We start from the raw sequence: 20,006 nt of genomic DNA, 5'->3' as shown, positions 1-20,006 counted from the left end.
GAAATTTGGAACCAATACTAGTGACCCAATTAATAACATTCCAAAATATCGTCTAAGAAGAAATGACGTAATTGTTTCATTGATTTGGAGTTGACGTTAATTCATGAGATTATGTGACTGGTAACGAAAGAAGCACATGGTGTATTTGGTAAGAAAGGTATTTTGGGGGTGAAGCTCGAAATAGAGGACGCTCTACATGCCAGCTCAAACTGCTGGTCAACGCCTACGGTTTATTCAAAACAAAAATTAAAGTAAATATATCGCGCCTATATACAGTATTTGTTTACATTATGTATTGTGATTAATTGTACTTGAGTTGGGAAAGAGGTATACATTGTGTAGCTAATGGGTTCATTTGTTGTTGTTTTTTTCGGGGTTTTTTGGTCATATGTCGGTGACTCTTGAAATGGGTAACGCTAGGCTACATGTTAGTTATACTAGTGCTGTACTCCCACGGTGTGCAAACTAAAGGTCTCGCACCACAATGAACTGCTCCATTGACTAACACACTAAACTCGTCACTTTCAAGACTTGCCAAAGCATAGATAGAATTTTTCAACTGGTATATCCTACCCACCACATGATAGCTGAGATCTTGGCCTATTATGGCACTTGCAAATTTCCTTATCATGACCGTTTAGATTTTGAGCTAGAAGGGGAACAAGTTTTTAGCATACTGAACTCCCACCCTTTCCATCTGCTCGCTCGGAGTAATATCAACATTTAACCAAATATTTTCTTTAAATGGTTTATATCACCTTCGATCCTCTCTATTTTCAAACCATCTGTACTTTAAATTATGCTCCTTCATATAAAGGCAGAACAAACAATGATGGTAACTGATAATATGGCTTAAACAAGCTTTACTTTACTAGGTACTTTTATCTCTTTTCTCCGACAATGGTTAACCTTTCGAGCGGATGTACACTACTCTAATTGTGGTGCGAAACCTATAGATGGATGTGATGAAAAGTATTTTGTAAACAAATCGCATGTATTTGTTTAAAACTACGTATTTCTTAATTGGTGATTGGGTTCGCAGAATGATATAAATTGCAATATCAGTGGTTCATTTGTTGCTGTATAATTATCTTCTTCAAAATCAGTGACGCTTGGAATTAGCAACGTTCTTCATGAATGCATGTTGAATTTAAATTTAAATTGTACTACGTCCAATGGTGCATTCAGATTATAATAGGATTGATATATAATTATAAATTATCATCTAAACGCAAGGTTGTGTCGCCAACTACTTTTTTTTTGGGGGGGGGGGGGACTTTTCAAAAACGGAATGATTAGACACAAGTATATTACGGTAATACACCAAGCATGTTATCTATGCATGGTTAACTTTAATATCCAAACCAATATAAAATTCATCATTTCAGATCATGTGATGATAATGGAAACAAGTTTTAGAAGTACAACAAACATGCACTTGCTATATATACGAGATGTAATACGTATACAAAATAATTACATTTATTAAAGATTGCTTCTCTCTCTCCTCGGTTGCGCAATTATTATATGAGTTGGGTCACGGTCATCGAGAACAAGGCAGCCCCGGGAAAAAAATACGGTTTGTCACCAATCTCCTCTTTGAAGTCTTCATTTATCCGTATATAAGTATCTTTATACTGTGAAAATAAGAATACATTTTTCTTTACCCCGTATTTGCCCGGGTGCCAGCTGTTGTTTAACCTCTTTGAGCACCCCCCCCCCGCCCCAGGGTATGTTTGACAGAGCAGAATTACATATATTTAATTGCAATTGATGAATACATTGGAAGGGCAGTGTGCGTGTCGGGGAGGGGGAGAGGGGGGGGATATTGAATAGGATAGGTCAACCCACAGGCTAAAGAGGGAGGGGGTGTGTCCCATATTCGTGGCAAGATTCGTCACTATTGTCAATAGTATCACGTGGTTACACTCAGCCTTGTTTATGAATGAACTTGTGAATATAGTAGAAATACAATAATTTAAACACACTGTAATGTACATGTAAAAGACAGAACTTAATGTGAACAAAAATGATAAAAACCAGTAGCGTATACGTATAAGCTGAAGTCTACTGAACATCTTCGTTTAATTAAAAAAGACTTGATTTGTCAATTTCTTCTCCGAAATAAATAGCAGTTACCGACGTTAGCAAGAGGAATTCTTTCAATAAAATAGGGATATATGAGGGGGAGGGGGTGTGAGATTGAAATTGGGAGGTGAAATGAGGCGTTGTGTGTCAGGTCGGGCCCTAGGGGACAATTGAGTCTATTGGCCCCTTTTTACTCTCTTCATATAGGCGAACAGTATATATTCAAACAATGAGAATATACTATTGTTTATCCTTTGTTTTCCCGTGCTCAATCCATGTTTTCCCGGACTCCCTAGTTGACGCTGGGTTACAGGTGGTAGCCCCCTGACCTCCTGAGGTAAGGCGGTGTTAACAGCCTTCGTATAACGATGAGGAATAATCACAACTAAATTTATCCAATTTGTGCTCCAACTTGTTACGTTAATGTAGAAACAGAGTAATCTGGTCATTGTTTTGTTATTGTTTTACCAAAGAGCCACAATAGTTGGTACAACACAGGGAAGGCATGGAGGTGGGGGGGGGGGGAGAGAGGAGGGGAACAGGAGAGGGAGAAGGGAGATGGTCTCTTGAATAGAAATTTACAGAGTAAACAAACTAAGCCAATACGTATAGCATAATTAAAAAAAAACTAAAATAATCTTCAAAATTATATTACAATTTTAAAATGCTTTGATTTTATTTAACAATACTAACTCATTCATATTTATATGCAAATTTCCAAATTACTCTCTACATTTTATAACATTCAGTTGCAAAGGTTTTTCAGTGCCCTTCTCTCAAGAGAACAGATCAAATGTTAGTCTCGTTGTCCAGTCGTTTCTTCTACACCTTGTTCTTGGTCTTCTGGATTTTGGTTTCGATGGCGATGCAACAGATCCATATTAACTTTCGTAACACTAAAAATAAACCAGAAACAGAAATAAAACTAAATTTATATAAGAATATGAATAATGTTGTTTATAACATGAAATGAAATATTCTTGTACAGACTGTATTGCTGTTTCCTGGTTATGGATCCGTGTTCTTGCAATATGATATTCCTCTGGCGTTTAATTTTTCGTTGGGTTACAACCAGAGCTTTACAAGAGCGGGATGGGGGAGTGGTGGGGGGTTCCTGTGTTGCTACAACCCTCGGGGGTTCCGGGGGTCAATATGATGACACGGGAAAATATGGATGGGCCCGGTTAAATGTGAGCTAAAGAACAGAGGATATTGCTGTTCTCATAATATACTTAAGGGAAATTGATGAGAGTAAACTGGGTCCCTGCGATATTTTTTGTCCCAGGGGGGACCCGACATTTGTATGAATATTTAAACATAACTAAGGTAGCATTACTTTACTAAGATATCCATGTGGTTTCAAGTCATTTAGCTGTTTCCTATTGACGAGTAATTATCTGTTTTCTCCGAACCCGATATTTCCTTAACTGAGTCCCATAACTTTTATGTAATGCTTCCTTGTTTCGCTTGCAAACCTCGGAATTTTATAATTGTTTTTAACTCATTTCGTGAGTCATGGTTCAATTTTGGCTGTCAACAGAAAATCGGTTAAAGAAATATATATTATGGAGTTGCCTTATCTATTTATTAACTTTAAAATAACTTTACAATAGTATACACCCCATACTTCTTTGAGTCCCAAAATGTTCACTTTAACGCCATTTTGTTCTCTTGCAAACCTCGGAATATTGCTATAATTGTTATCATTATCTCATTTCGTGATTCATGGTTCAGCTATATATATATATATATATATATATATATATATATATATATATATATACGAAATGGAGACTACTCAATAGTCACGTGACATTAACAGACTTGAACGCTCAGCGCGGGGGATAGTCAAACTTCCTCATGAAAATAAACTGTTTCCGCTCATTAGTCGCGAGATAGTTCATCAAAATATGACACCGCCGTCTTGAGGGTCACAAACTCATCACCCATTGTCGAAATTGGTTTGGTTTAACATGTGTCTTGAGTGGTCTTTTGGTTATACTAATGACAAATTTAAACGGTCAGTTACCTGTTGAGAATTGCTATACAGTTTGAACTTCTCTAGGACAGTGTTATACCTCAACTGTAAGGATTTAACCATTTGTGGAATTTCAAAAGGCAATTGCAAGAAACTCCATGATGCCCTTAATATAGCTAGTTATATTGAAAAACCCACTTGTCAGTAAAGATTCCTTTGTTAGTTTTGAATAGGCTTAACTGAAATCGCCCTCCCGTCTACTTTTGTTACTTTGGGTCCTGTGAATTTTTTTGACAGTGGTTCGTGAGGGCAAATGAACCCACAGAAGGTCCGCGAGTAAAAGGGGTCCGTAAAAGCCAAACGGGCCCGTTAACAAATTTGAAACTTATATAGGCCTTCACTGTAAAAACAGTGCAGATAACAAGGCTGAAAACCGACCACTTACTTCTTTAACCTGTAGCTCCAACTAATCATTGTAAGGATGAGTTTATAGGTGATACTCTCTATGTCTGGGGTCCGTGAACTTGTATTTAGTGTCCTTGGGGATCATCGGAAGGACGCAAATAATCGAAAACGTATAGGTCGTACAGGAACAGTAAAAAAAAATCAAAAAATCAAAATCAAAACACGACACGACCGTAAACTTCGCTAAGTCTCTTCAGGCGAATTAATTGACGTTATCCCTATATTTAAAACCTGACTCGTAGTCGGGCCATTTTTTGAAGTCTATAGTACAGATATACTAGTACACGATTTAGTACTCATACTCCCACTTAGAGCCTGGTACTCTCATTGTACTCATACCAAGTATAGTACACTAACTACATGCATGTGATTACACTCATACAGTTAGTATACTCGCACTACATTACTGTCTGTACTATATAGTATATGGGAACTCGATTATCCAGAATTCTTTCCTATCTGGATAATTTTCTGTCGCACATCCAACCCTCCCCAAATCCTCCACCACCCCTTCCCTCTTGAGTAAAGGGCCTTGATCATGAATTTGACACAGGCCTAGGTAATACCAACATGCTTTACAAACATTATTATAGCTGGTCAGGTTCCACGCACTAGTGATGTTCAATGAACGTAACTATATATATGCTATATGGTCTATGAAAGACAAAAGTTCAGCATTATAATTATAGTCTCAATCCATTGTATATTTTGCTGATTGACACTTTACAATGTAAGATGTTTCGTTTTTATATGACTTTCGGAATGTAATCAACATTTGTATTGACACGCAATGTATGAAGATAAATGAAAACCATGTATCATATATGAGTCGTGTTTGGATGTGAGTTATAGACACCTTATGTGGGGCTCAAGATATTAACAATTTACGAGGCTAAGTGTGTAATCAAATGATAAAAATATTCCATAATAATATTTCCAGATATTCATTTTGTGTAATGAATTTCTTTCTTTCTTTGTGTATTAAAAGTGATCTTTTTCGTGTAATCAAATGATAAAAATATTCCATAATAATATTTACAGATATTCATTTTGTGTAATTTCTAAAAACAAGGGAAAATTCTATCTATCTATCTTTCCTTGTGTATCAATAGTGATCTTTTTCGTTGATATAAATTAGGCCACCCTTTGATAAAATTAGGTACCCACGACATGTAACGCACTAACAATCTATAGAATAAAATGAATTACAAGAAAAGGGGAACAAAGCATAAGAATTGCTACGTGAGGCAAATGCTTGACCTTCATTTTTACTTTCACATCTGTAAATTATTTCATATAACGTTCGACGTTAATACTTTGTCGGCCTTTGTTCCAATAAGTTCCGAGCCTGGGAATCATTCTAAAGAGAGCAAAATCCGAGGGCGGAGCCAATTAATAACTTTCAGCATGTTTTCTTCTATCCCTAACTACTCTTAACATTACCCTTCCCTGTTACAGTACCCCCTTCTTTATTCTTGTTTATACTGTTTTCTTCATCCTTACAATCAGTCAACTTATATTAAGTGAGACATATATTCTATAGGGTCAGATCCAGCCACCAACTCCTAAAATATGTAATATACTCAATGTATAATGTACATGCCTATAGTATGTGTTTCATTTTGTGTGTCAGCATAAAATCATGGTAAGAAGCTACACTGTTAAGACGACGCCATGTTAGTCTGAAAATGTTGCCCTCGAATTAATTGATTAAATTTAATTACTTTAACAGAAAACAAAATCATAAATGATAGTCTGTAAAAGAAAAACCCCCAAAACAGAAAAAAAATGACAAGCACCTTTGGTGACCCTTTTAATAACTATTTTGTCCTTCTTGCGGCATATGTTAAACAATTCTTTTCCACTACATTTTTTGTGTGTGCTTAATATTGCTTGTTATGGACGCCTTTACATAATCTACCTACAACTGATCGGTTACCAACCTTATATGTATCTTCACACATTACTTTGTACCTTTATGAAAGGTGGAAGCCATTCGACTCTAAATTTCGTTTGTTCAACTATCGGTATTGTTCAACGGTAACTTCCTTTCACCCCTTTCCATGTTCCTAATAACTGCAATATTAGGGTTATGCTTCCGTTTATCTACGAACTAAGTAATCCTTGTGCGTGATATACGACTTTCCTGATTGCGTATATAATTAACAGTTAACCTTGACACAGTACTTCCTATGTAACTGAACGCAGACAATGATTAAAACGTTGTGAGTAAATTATATGGAACATATATATATATATATATATGTATATATATATATATATATATTTATATATGTATGTATATATATATATATATATATAGATATATAGGTATATATATATATATATATAAATAGATATATAGATATATAGGTATATATATATATATATATATATATATATATATATATATATATATATATATATATAATAGATATATAGATATATAGGTATATATATATATATATATATAAATAGATATATAGATATATAGGTATATATATATATATATATATATATATATATATATAAATAGATATATAGATATATAGGTATATATATATATATATATATATATATATATATATATATATATATATATATAATAGATATATAGATATATAGGTATATATATCTATATATATATGGGGTTGTTGAATTGTAATTGTATTACAATGATGTAAACATATTGGAGACTGCAGTCTAATTTACTTTAAAAAGTTCTTTTGAGAGTTATATCCTTAGGCCAGGTGAACTTTCGACCAAACTGTCGACCAAATACAGATTAAATCAATATTCCTATTAAACATGTACGTATTTGAAATAATCAATCCATATATTTCATGTGATAGTCTATATTGTTTGTGAGTTGTCTAGTGGGTTTAAGTGAATAAAATTTCCGTGAACAACTTTCCCGAGTACGACCAAAATGTTGTTCCTGTCCCATCAAAGGCTCTCAACTATACAGCAAATAGTTATGGTTAGTCAAAGTATAATATTATCGAATAATTAAAAACAACCAAACAAATTAATTGTAAATTATACCATATCCAATCTTTTAAGTTTGAAATATAAAATTCACACTACGAATTTCCCGGGTAAATATACTTTCAGCATATTGTTAACTGTGGGTCTGTATGTGTCTGGGGAGTAGGTAGGGAAAGGGGAGGGGGGGGGTGGGGATATGTTAGAGTGAGTTATATACGAACAACTTCCTCCAAGCGGTTAGCTAGAATATACAGACAAAAATCCCGTGTATCTTTGTAAATGTGTTTACCATAATAGCAAAGTTTCTCTCATGTAGTAATTTATATCTCCAGCTGGACCTCAAGCCCTAGTTGCTGCATAATTATAGGGCTGAGGTGAGGTACATAGAGGGATTCCCCTTGGTTTGGAGACATTAAATACTTCCTAAAATACTTCCTAAAATACGACCTCAGAAGAGAGAGAGAGAGGGAAGGGGGGGGGGTGCCCCTGCCCTCCTTTTACTACTGTCAGACAAACGGATGATGGTTGTATTATGTGAGATGACACACCGGGTAGAGTATATAGGAAATAAATAGCATACAATCTATAACTGTGTCTCAAAACAGAGGGTTCACTTTACCCGATGAGAATGCCAGTTATAAAGCCTAAATTATAATAACAGCTGATTACACGGCTGGTAAGTTATATAGGATCCCGACTTCGCATAATAGCTACAGGAAAGTCCCAAAATAGCAGGCTCGTTTATTATTCTACAGAAAACATATGTAAACTGTGATAAAATAACAGATAGTTATGTCAGAGAGTTGTTAGACAAACGGTTGGAAATAAGTTTGTATACTTTATACGGAAGTCTCAACATTACAGCTCAAACTTTAATTTCTAAGAATAACATCTATATAGTCTTTGAAACTAACAGATTATGATGTTGTGTAATGATAAGATATTAGCATATATACTAGTAATATAACTGAGTCAATAAAAGAGGGCTCACTTCAGTTACCTCTCAAAAATGACAGGTCGAAACTAGAGCTGTATTTGCCTGCAAATACGCAGTATTGTATTGCGCGTGGAGTGCTTGCACTATTAGGAAGAACTGTTCGGTTGTTCATGGTGTCATTTTTTGGGCGGACAATACACCAGGGAGTACAGTCATGTAGGTACCTACAAAGTGAGGGCGCTTGTGAGCGCCGTGACAGGCTCAGATTAAGTTTGCTACGCAGCTACTCTCTGAAACTGCAAATGTACAAAGACTATATGAAACATGGAGTTTCAACGTCCAGTCATATAGGTATTGTCCAATTGGACAGTAATGCAAATATTGTAGCGCGCACGCTCACTACAATAAATACAACTAACCGCCGATGATTATGCACGTGGGCTGACTACACGTACTGAAGAAAACATATGCATGCACTAAATATTATTGCATCCCAAATGAAATGACTTGGGGTTGCTCTCTAAGAACGACCGTGAAGGTTGCATGAAATATTTTAAATTTTAATACTTGATAAAATATCGACACAAGAATTGACTAAGCGTAACGTTAACACTACAATATACCTAGACCACTCGCATTGAAGTGTTCACGCTTTTTCTGTGGCATTCTTATGCCTAGCGGTCTTTGCGTATATTGCCAAGTTCTTTACGCGTAATGAGGACGTAGGCTATCTTCATAGTTACAAAATTATCACTGATTCTCAATACTGAAGCACAATTACGTAGTTTAACGTTAAGTATGTGTGCACGGAAGTACTATACGGTTTGTCTTTCCACGCCCACCGCCACGACTTGACCTAAGGTCACGGAAAACCCCGGATACTGTCTGTACATAGACGATTGATTTGTTAGTCTGTTAGATTCTGGCATAAGCAAATATATATGCTTTTCCATGTGTAATAAATAGCTTTCGCAACTGGTTTATGCGAGGCATGCTATTGTTAAGTCATTGACTGATGCTACCAGATAGAAGTATTTTTAAAACGTGACCATTTCTTGAGATAAAATGCGTATCATATATACAGTCATTACTTATTTGAAACAATATATCTTGTGGAACATAAAATATGAACTTTCAAATGGCAAATCCTCGTAATTTGATCCGTTAAAAAAAGATGCTGCGCTTGGAAGAAAGAAAAAGGAATGAAAATGACTAAAAAATATGCGATTAAAATCTGTCATGCTTGAGTTAATTATAACCGGGCTGCACTGTTTAAAATTCCCTATGATTTGAAGTATAAATAATAACTGTATAACAGCTTAGGACAGCATTTATATGAATTGATCTTTAATGAGCCAGATGTATTATGACGCCCATCAATTTTATAACTGCATTTTATTTAACAATTATTTTTTTTTTGTCCGATGAACTTCTCCCTATAAGCACATGTCTTAATTTCCCTCCCAACCTCCATCATGGCTCCCAACCCTCGTTATGCCCCCTCTTCGTCTCTCCATCTCCCTGTTTGTATATCCCATACTTCTACACCCCCCCCCTCTTAACTCCCCTCTCTCATAAATTCCCTGTCTCCTAACCACTTCGTAAATACTGTATAGAAATAGCCGATGTTGAAAAACGACAATATAAATAGTTGGCGCTATTGCTATAACAAATAGACAATCATTCGCTATAGTCCACGATTCGTTGAATAGGCGATAAAAACCATGGTTTGAGCTGGTATTTCAGTGACAGCTCCCTCATTCGAATTGGAAGCTTCCGGAGAGAACAATAGATAATTAAATGATAAGTGAAAGCTATGGATGGTCACCCTAACCCCCCCCCCCCACGCACACACACAATCTCCCTCACGGGAGAGGGAAGGGTAAATGAGGAATCTGGAGAAGAGTTGAGTGCGGTCACCATCTTTCCACTGAAATTTCTGCCTTGTAATGACATAAATTCATTCTCTTTGTTTACCTTGTGCTTCATGAAAGAAAAATAGAAATTGTTAACTTACATGACTGTGACGGTCTCCTTTGATTTTGTATGTGGCGCCACCCACTCAAAGGTCACGCCCCCTCCCGTTCTCTGGTCATTGGAGAGCTCTAACGTCTGGTCGTTGTAAAAGACTTTCTTATCGCCGCATTTGCGCATGGGCAGATGTTCGTCAAAACTCTTGAACTCTCCGATCGGTTTACCGCTGGGTAAGATCGCTTGAGCCAGATACAGGAACACCTGTGGCTCCTCTGCCTCATTTTCAAGAATGGAAACTATCATGTAAAATATCAAAGAAAACATAATGTGGCGGGTGTGTAGTATATTAATTTAGTAGCGCCAATATAGAGTATATATGTATATATATATATATATATATATATATATATATATATATATATATATATATATATATATATATATATATATTGAAAACGTTATGAGTTGGAAAATCCGAACAGTGAAAAACTTCCAGCCTCCACCGGGATTCGAACCCGGGCCTCCCGCTTTATATACGGACACCCTAACCACTAGGCTATGGACGTTGATTGTATGTCCAGCGGGTTGAAACCGGTAAGGAAGGTCGTAATTCCACTGTAGGCGTTTGTGACCTGTATCGAACAATATAGTTTTGTTTTGGTGACATATTTGCCTTACTTTAGAGATCATATATGATTTTAACCAACTCGAAGTCATTTGTGATTCCTAAAGCCGGATCTCGAAAATGATACTTTGAACAGACTAGTTGTTAATGAAATGGAGGTAAACGACAAAGGCAAATGAATATATATATAATTGAAATCGTAATGAGTTGGAAAATCCAGAATAGTGAAAAACTTTCCAGTCTCCTCCGGGATTCGAACCCGGGCCTCCCGCTTTATATGCGGACACACTAACCACTAGGCTATGGACGCTGATTGCATGTCCAGAGGTTCGAAACCGGTAAGGAAAGTCGTAATTCCACTGTAGGCGTTTGTCACCTGTATCGAACAATACTAGTTCTGTTTTGGTGACATATTTGCCTTACTCTAGAGATCTACATGTTATTTTCTGAATATTAATACTTACTCAGGATGGGTTCTCGAGCGGAATATTTCTTTATGGTAATGACCTTGTGACTATATTCATTAACATCCTCCTGGTTCATCTGTTGCTCAACAATCTGTGCCAGTTCTTCCTCAGTTGGTACAAAGTGGCATACATTTATGTGGTGGTGAGGTGGAGGCGTTGCGTGTACACCGAGAAGGATGATAGTAAAAATCAGAAAAAGAGCGAGCAGGCCTGAGCAGCTGCTCCGAACTCTCGTCTGTTCACCACCGACCATCTTCGTTTATAAATGAACTGTGAAAACTACAGTACAGAAATGAATGAAAACAATATATGAAAAGGATGTAGAAGAATAACGTCATTATTGAAATTCTGGCTTAATTTAACCTTTGAACTCTGACCTGTCGTTGACCGTTGACCGATGTTACAATGGTTAACATCATACATGCTGATAGTACTTGACATACCAACTATATTTATGAAGGTTGAAAGTCAATCCAATTCCCCCAAAACGCCTTCTGCTTAATTTAACCTTTGACATTTGACCTTTCGTTGACCTATGACCTCAGTTACCAAACTTACACCACGGTTTGAACATATTTTGATAGTACTTGACATTATACCTTCCCTTTGCATGAAAAGGTCACATTTCGTTTAATTTGACCTTTGACCTCTGACCATAGGCCTTTTGTGCCGAAGATCTGTGAGACACATCATGGGGCACCTTTCTACACAGTTTCAAGAAAATTCGCTCTCAATGTACCATGGGTGGGCCACTGAGATTTGCTAATCAGGAACATTAACTAATTTCCATCATGGCAACCGTTGCTATAACAACTGAGATGTCCGTAATAGGCTCCAATGACCAGCTGACTACAATATCCCATCATCCAATTGGATCGATGACATAGAAACGTGACCCTATATTTGACCTCTATGTTAAACCTCTATATATAGCGACGAAAACCTCCGTACAAAATATATTTTGCTATGTGCCTGCACACTTGATGTAATATACGTATCTGAGTATATATAGGCCTATACGTACGATATAACTACTAAATCAACGTGGAACATGATTTCTACATAAATTAATTTCTCGCCTGTATGTTTTACACTCCTTCTAGTTTAGGCTACACATACGCTAGTTTCTTAGTTTACCCTCAGCTCACGACACAATTCCAGAATAAGAAAGAGGAATACATAGACGAAATATAACGCCTCATCTCAGGAAGAATATTAAATTAAATTAAATTTGCTGCATCTGGTCTCCAGGTTTCCTTGTATGAAAGGAGGATAAAGACTATTGATCCGTCTCTAAGAATGAAAACCTTGATAAAAGAATCTATATTTATATATTTTCTTTTCCTGCTCAAGTTTGTATTTTTCATCCACCAGAAGAGTTCTACGTATGTAGCGATCGATGCAAAATGTATGGATGCTTTGCCTACAACTTGTTTCTCTCCTTTTTTTTTTGCTCTATAAATACGTGACTCACAAAATTGTATTAAATTAAATTTGGATGAAAACCCTGCAGGCAACCAAAGCCAAGATGTCTTTATCGTTCAATGGTGATTCCTTACAGCTGTATCAGCCAGGGTAATCCATCATAGAGGCTTGTTTTTCTCTTTCAACAAAAGACTATGCATTAGGCTTTTTCGTAAATTTTCCAAATACTTACAAATGCCATAGAAAGATACACATACCAGACAAGATGTATGCGTTTACGCAGTAAAACAGACACAGTTTTACTGTATAGACCTCCATACGTAAACTTGTACGTACATTAATTTCGAATTGATTATCCTAATTTTCAGCCATTGAAAATATTTTATTGCAAAGGGTAAACTTATGACTAGGTAATTAAATTAATAAAAACAATATTAAATTCTTTCTTGAACGTTTCCAAGCTAGCATTAGTTTTACTACGTTTTAAAAATTGAAGGATATTTAGACATATTTTGTTTTTTGCTTGTTACAGATCGTTAAATGCAATTTCAGGTATGTTCAGGTTGCATTTCAATACCACATTTATATTTATATTTTTCACAAACTAAAGCATCATAAGATCGTAAATCTAAGGGACATAGAGACTAGTTAATCACACATTGTAAGTATAGAGAACAACTTATGAAAACAAAAAGACTGTTTGTTATGGCTGCAATTAACATCTGTTGGTACAATCCTTCAAAAAGAAATGAGTTATTTGAATCAAGGAATATTGAACATTGTTGGAACACATTTTAACATGGATTAAAACTTCATTTTTGAGTCGATTTATTTTTGTATAAATGTTTCAAGGATTTCGATATTAAAATCCCACATTAATATATAGACCGTTATCTTGACTTGGTCAGTTTCAATTCAACTATAAAAAAGACAGGAAAAGAAACACGTTTGTGTTCTTAAATGTTTCATTTGCTTTGCTTTAGAGTATACCTATAGCGTTTTGAATGTTATATCGTATACCCTATAAACCGAGATTAGCGTAGTAGCCCTATAGCATTTTGCATGTTATATCGTATAGCCTATATACATGTGCCGATATTAGCGTATAGTAGCCCTGTAGCACTTTCAACGTGATATCGTATAGTCTTTACAGCGAGATTAGCGTAGTTGCCCTATAGCCTTTTAAATATATCGTATAGCCTATACAGCGAGATGAGCTATTATGTACGTCGGTATGTAGGCTACAATATTTCGTGCTACAATGTGGTTACTATTGCGACTATTAATCGGAAAAGCTTATTGGAAATACTTATATAAACCGTGACATTTTGACTACATTCTTTATTCTATTGGTTTCAAAATATATCTTAATTTATGTAATATAAAAAGACAGATCTTCAGTTTAAACGATATCGTAATTTTGAGGGGAAAAAAAAATATACAATAAAAAAAAAAAAAAACTATAACCTTAGCAGCAACAATAATGCGAATTATTTTTCTTAAGAAAAACCAAAAACAAGATGAAAACAAGTAAATCTATTTCAAGTTCGGAATCTATGGCCTCCCCTGTACGAATAACCTATAGTGTTTAAGTATTTATCATTTGGGCAGATGGTAACCCTACATAGGCCAACATTGTCGGTTGAAAAAACAGCCGAGTATCGAGACTGCTTTGATAATACTACACATAAAACGGTTTTATGGAGACTCGCCTAACCATTATCTAAGTTTATATATATACTGCAGTAAATCACATGGTTTATAAGCAATGACTTACACTTAGTCATCATAATGTGTGAGTTTACATTACGACTCTTCTCTACATGCTCGCATGCATGGTAATAAATCACATTACCTGATGACGTCAGCTATTTTACCGCATACATCTTGATTTTCATTTCTGAATCACGACAACAGAATGCATAAGTGTTACTTTATTTTGAGTGAACAAGACAAGATTTTTTTTCGAGCAAACCAACTGTTGTTTACATTAAGTTTGGGGGAAGTGATGGGGTATCTTTTTTTGCTTTGTTTTAGGTCAACAATAGATACACATTTATTCGAAAACTAATGGTAGAATTATGGACTAATCAGCGGCTGGTCCAGGATTTCATAACAGATGGGTTGCGGGTCATTGGTTTGAAACCGACTCCCATAGGGGTTCTGTGCCACTTACAGCCTCCACCGGGATTCGAACCCGGGCCTCCCGCTTTATATGCGGACACCATAACACTAGGCTATGGACGCTTATTTTATGTTCAGAGAAACAGGTAAGGAAGGTCGTTATTCCACGGTAGGCTTATATATCGATATATATATATATATATATATATATATATATATATATATATATATATATATATATATATATATATTTATACATATATATATATATATTTATATATATATATATATATATATATTTATATATATAGCAGGCTAGTTCGAGTAGAACATTATGAATAAGAACATTATTCCCCTCGGAATAAATACGTAAAACATATATTTATAAAAGCGAGTACAAATACAGACTCACTAAAAGTCTGCTTTCCAGAGTTGAAGTGCATTTGTTTACAATGAAAAAGCGATCAACTGTTTTTCGAGCTATATAAAGTTTTGGGGAAACATTTTGCCCCAGAGTCTGGGAGGAGTCATTCGTCACATGGAGAGAACATAAATGAACTTTAAAGGATATTATGTTGGCTGAAGATGATTGCTTTGCAAAATTGCTGAAAGTTTTATAAATATTTAGGCGAAAACTACATCGTCTTATAGCATTGTTATTGTGAAGTTGTGAATGTTTCAAATTTTGTAAATGCTTCTGGCAACAGATCTAGAATTTTACAATCATCACGGCAAAACAGCTGGAAATGTCTTTGTTTTTCTTCGTAATTTGCCAATCCTTTATCCATAGAGAAAAGGATTTTTTTTTATAAAGAAGAAACGTTTGGATGAAATTCTAAGTACAGAGAACTTTGACAACTAAATCCAAATTTGCAAATGTATCAGCCTTCAAGGTCAAATGAACAAGAATATTATAATAGCTTTAATAAAGCTTCCAAAAGTGCATTTGCTTAGATGGCATCACAGACCCCCTACTGTGATCCAACCTCCTGAAGTAGTTGAAGGATTAGTCAGTTAAAATAGGTTACATCATGGAGGTAAAACTGTTTTTACCTCCATGGTTACATTCAATCAACCATACCTTGAGTTAGTGGCCTGGTATTGAGATGGGGCCTTCTACTAGCAGTGTGGAATATAATTTTCTTCAATGTAAGTTTCACATTGCTTGTCACCATAACATCCTTCAAAAAAACTTATATAATAGTTGGTTTGACCAGAAAGTCCTTTACGGGATATTCCGTTGGCAAAGAATGTAACATCTTAAAGAGAAAAATACTCCACATTGTTATTTGAAACCCTATATCTCAATATTTGGTTCTAAAAAGAAAATCGAGATTTGGTTGATTTGAATGCAACGTAATTTGACTAATTTGAGAATTCGAATTTCAATTTCAATTGTACCAGATAAATAGAATATAACATCACAGTTGGACGGTTAACATATGAAGGACACTAGAAAAACAGCAAGACTGCTGCTATCTCAGCTAGTGACTATAGCTTAGAGACCTAACTCCTTCCCTACCGCAGGATGGCATCGCAGTATGTAGTAGGTTATGTCATAATGGTATAGATGTTCTTTTTTCGCGGAAATATAATATTCCTTTGTAGAATAAAGGATTTAAACGTTATAACGAAAAAGGGAAGAGACGTTTTCAGTTGAAGTGCCATGTTGATATTAGGAACTCACCCGTTGCCAGATGCATTCAAAAAAAAATATCATACAATTTGAATAAAATTCATATCTTTGGCATGCATACTGCTATGAGGATGTGGCTTTGACCTAGGTATGTAGAAAGTTCCAAACAATTTTGTTAACATAATCAACTTCAGTCGTCGAACTATCCTTTTAAACATGTAGATATAATATGCAGGCCTACCAAGCACATTGCCGAGGACAGACCCCCTGAGGATAGAACTTCAAGATATTGCAAACGCGGGAAGTAGGAAGGAGTCAACCGTGACAAGAATTTGACATGATGGAATGTCTCAAAGATATAAGTCACCTGGTAAATATTAAATATGTTTTATGCGCACCGGTTGACTCACATATTTCAAACTAGTCTTGTTAAGACCCTAGTATGGACAGCCTATAGTGTACCTTTCTCTTTCACAAAGCTATTTTCCCGTATCTATAAAGCTATTCTGCCCAGAGAACGCCAGCGGCAACGCTTTCGATTGATACTAGTTTGTATCGAACAGATCCTCGGCATGTAAAATACAGTGAGCAAGCACATTCGTGGTTGGCAGAAACGGACTCTGAGGCATGTACAGTTGCACGCGAGAAAAAGAGTATTACAAACGACTTGGCCAAGACTAGTCTCAAACCAATTTTTGTTCATACATATGCGACTTCTCCAATGTTCTCACTCTACTGATGTGAACTAGGTTGGACAATGGCATTAAGTGTAAGACCATGGAGATATAGTTCCTAAGTAAAAATCACCCAAGAGAGAGATCGGGTATGGGATAACCAAACAACTTGATCAACCTCTTAGCCCCAGTCCCCTTACATCAGGGGTTCCCTAACTGGGGTGCATGAACTCCCAGGGGGTGCGTGAGTCCATCCCAGGGGGTTCGTGAGACGTTTCTGAAAGTCAAAACTAGAGTACTTTTTGTTGAACTAAAATCTGATGTGTCATATAATTTAGTAAATGTACAAAAGTCGTACCTATCGACAAACTCAACAATATTACACTATGAACTTGATCTTTTACGAAGCACTCTTATGCGTATTATAGTATAATAATGACTCAGAAAGTTTGCTTTTTTGGTTAAAGTTACGATATTGATACACGAACATGAAAAATAGATCATAATAGCAGATGATAAAAAAATGTTAAGAATTAAAGGAAATAATCAATTACTCGTAATTGTAACATTTATTTGGTAAATAGTAAAACAAAGAGTGTGTCTTAGCTTGATAAAATTCACACACAAATTGACGTCATTGGAAACAATATTGAACGAATGAATATAATGGTACGATTAGAGATGTACAACATATTAATTAACATCAATGGATGAATGGACTTACGCTAATGAAATTCACTAATCCATTAATATAATTTAATTTTAAGGGATAATAGACAAAATGAGATGTTTTATATGACTTGACAGAAAAGAAATAAGAAAATGCTTATGACAAAATCAATTTATCCAATAACAAATAAAGTAATCAATACTATAGAACAACAACGACAATTTCGTAGAAATATATTCCCAACTTACCTTACAAGTATTTTGGACTGTGTAATCTCAATAGCTTACCCGCAATACCCGTTGAATAAACCATACACGCTATTTTCCCCGTACACACAACTCTCGCATTTTCTACTTCTTTAGCTCTTTATTACTTTTCCTAAAACGGGATTTCACAAAATATACACAATTTGTATCTATAATATAATAAAGACCATGCAGGCAACCTTGAATTATGTTACAAACTTACCTTTTATTTCTTCTGTAAGCTATTCCGTAATTTGTGTCAAGCCAGTGTATATACACCGTCTACGTATTATATTTTACAACACTGGATTCCAAACAAACCGAACACTGACATACACACGCACGCACACACACACGAACAAAATATTGCACGCAATTTGTTAGAGCGATCTCTCTATTAAAGCAGTCAATCTTAATAATTTTTGGGTTTGTTTTCTGTTTTGTTCAAAAAGACACACACAGTTCGCGTTTTCTTCTTCGTCGTCTGTGTTAATTTCTAGATTCAAAAAGAAACTACTGAAGCATGTTAAAAAACTCCCTCCTTCGCCGATTCTTGCGATGCGTAATATTGCCTACAAACTGTACTGAAGAAGTATGATGAAGGTTACAAGACTGCACGTGTGATATGTTGCATTTAACTTTCGTCACATATATACACAAGGCCTCAAGGTGTCTGTGTTATAAACTGCAGGTGAGAAATTGTCAGTTTAAAGCTATATGTTAGCTTTGAAAAAAAAGTTACTTAAAGCAACAAGAGTACATATTTCTTATTCGGAGGGTGGGTGAGGTGGGGGGGGGGGGGAGGGGTAGGGTGTATATACTGTAATGTATTTCTCGTCACGAAGCAGCTTATAGACTTTAGGTAATCCCCATTCTTTATCATATAGCCTAGATTCTCAACCTTTTTCTATAGGGACCCCTTGAGATAAACTGAAATGTTTGGAGGACCCCCGGACATTGACCGCCGGCCTGGGGGAGGGGTATAAGGGGAGGGGGTGTCCCCCCTCCCCTTTTGAATTTTTTTCAATATTTGAGGCTTAGATGCGAAATGGTGCATTATTTTGTGACTTTTGAAGTAAATTTATGTTCAAGAATTTATGTTTAGATATGCATTTTTCTGGGCCTGGAATGCAGTTTTCCTAGACCTGCAAGTATTGCTAGGCATAGGCCTACTTGAAAATTCTTACTTTCAAATTATATATTTCCCAATTAAATTTTAATTTGGAAGCGATGAGTTGTCAGATACAAACTGGTTGATTCTGCATGAGGTCAGGAGAATTATGGGTTTAATTCTTTGTCAGAGATAGCTGCAAATGGCACCGTTTATTTTTGTGTCAAATCCAAGTTATAACTTTTCCTCCACCAAAGCCTTATAACTACCACGCTTCGCTGTGTCAACAGTACTAGTGAGCAACGCATCATAGTTATTGCTCTGCATATTAGGATGTATAGTGTGCAGTTAAGTTGTACACAACACTCGGGTGGCATGTTATCCATACCTCACCGAATGTATACCAATGAGAAACTATATTACTTGTTTTCATCGGGGAACGCACGATTCAACATTTATCGAATACTGACGATACGGTCTGATCATCAGGGTCCGGCGTATTGACGGCTAGCCTAGCCTAGATTTCTATAGAGGCATATATACTTCTTCTGTCGACTATATCTCTCATTCCATTTTTCACGAACCTCTTCGGCTTTCGC

At 35.8% G+C, this 20,006-nt stretch overlaps 1 protein-coding gene across 1 annotated transcript; it reads right to left on the bottom strand.

Moving 5' to 3' along the window:
- Nucleotides 1-1,332: 1,332 nt before the first annotated feature.
- On the bottom strand, nt 1,333-18,924 carry LOC139958940 (uncharacterized). Its single transcript, XM_071956399.1, has 4 exons — nt 18,520-18,924; nt 11,520-11,801; nt 10,474-10,726; nt 1,333-2,984 (listed from the first exon to the last, which is right to left on the bottom strand). The coding sequence occupies exons 2-4, from the start codon at nt 11,773-11,775 to the stop codon at nt 2,885-2,887; spliced, it is 609 nt and encodes a 202-aa protein (XP_071812500.1). The 5' UTR covers nt 11,776-11,801; nt 18,520-18,924; the 3' UTR covers nt 1,333-2,884.
- Between the last annotated feature and the right edge of the window lie 1,082 nt (nt 18,925-20,006).

Source organism: Apostichopus japonicus, chromosome 18 (assembly GCF_037975245.1).
Source record: "Apostichopus japonicus isolate 1M-3 chromosome 18, ASM3797524v1, whole genome shotgun sequence".
Lineage (NCBI taxonomy): Eukaryota > Metazoa > Echinodermata > Holothuroidea > Aspidochirotida > Stichopodidae > Apostichopus > Apostichopus japonicus.
Note: the sequence above shows the minus strand (reverse complement) of the source record. Positions and strands in the feature narration are given on the sequence as shown.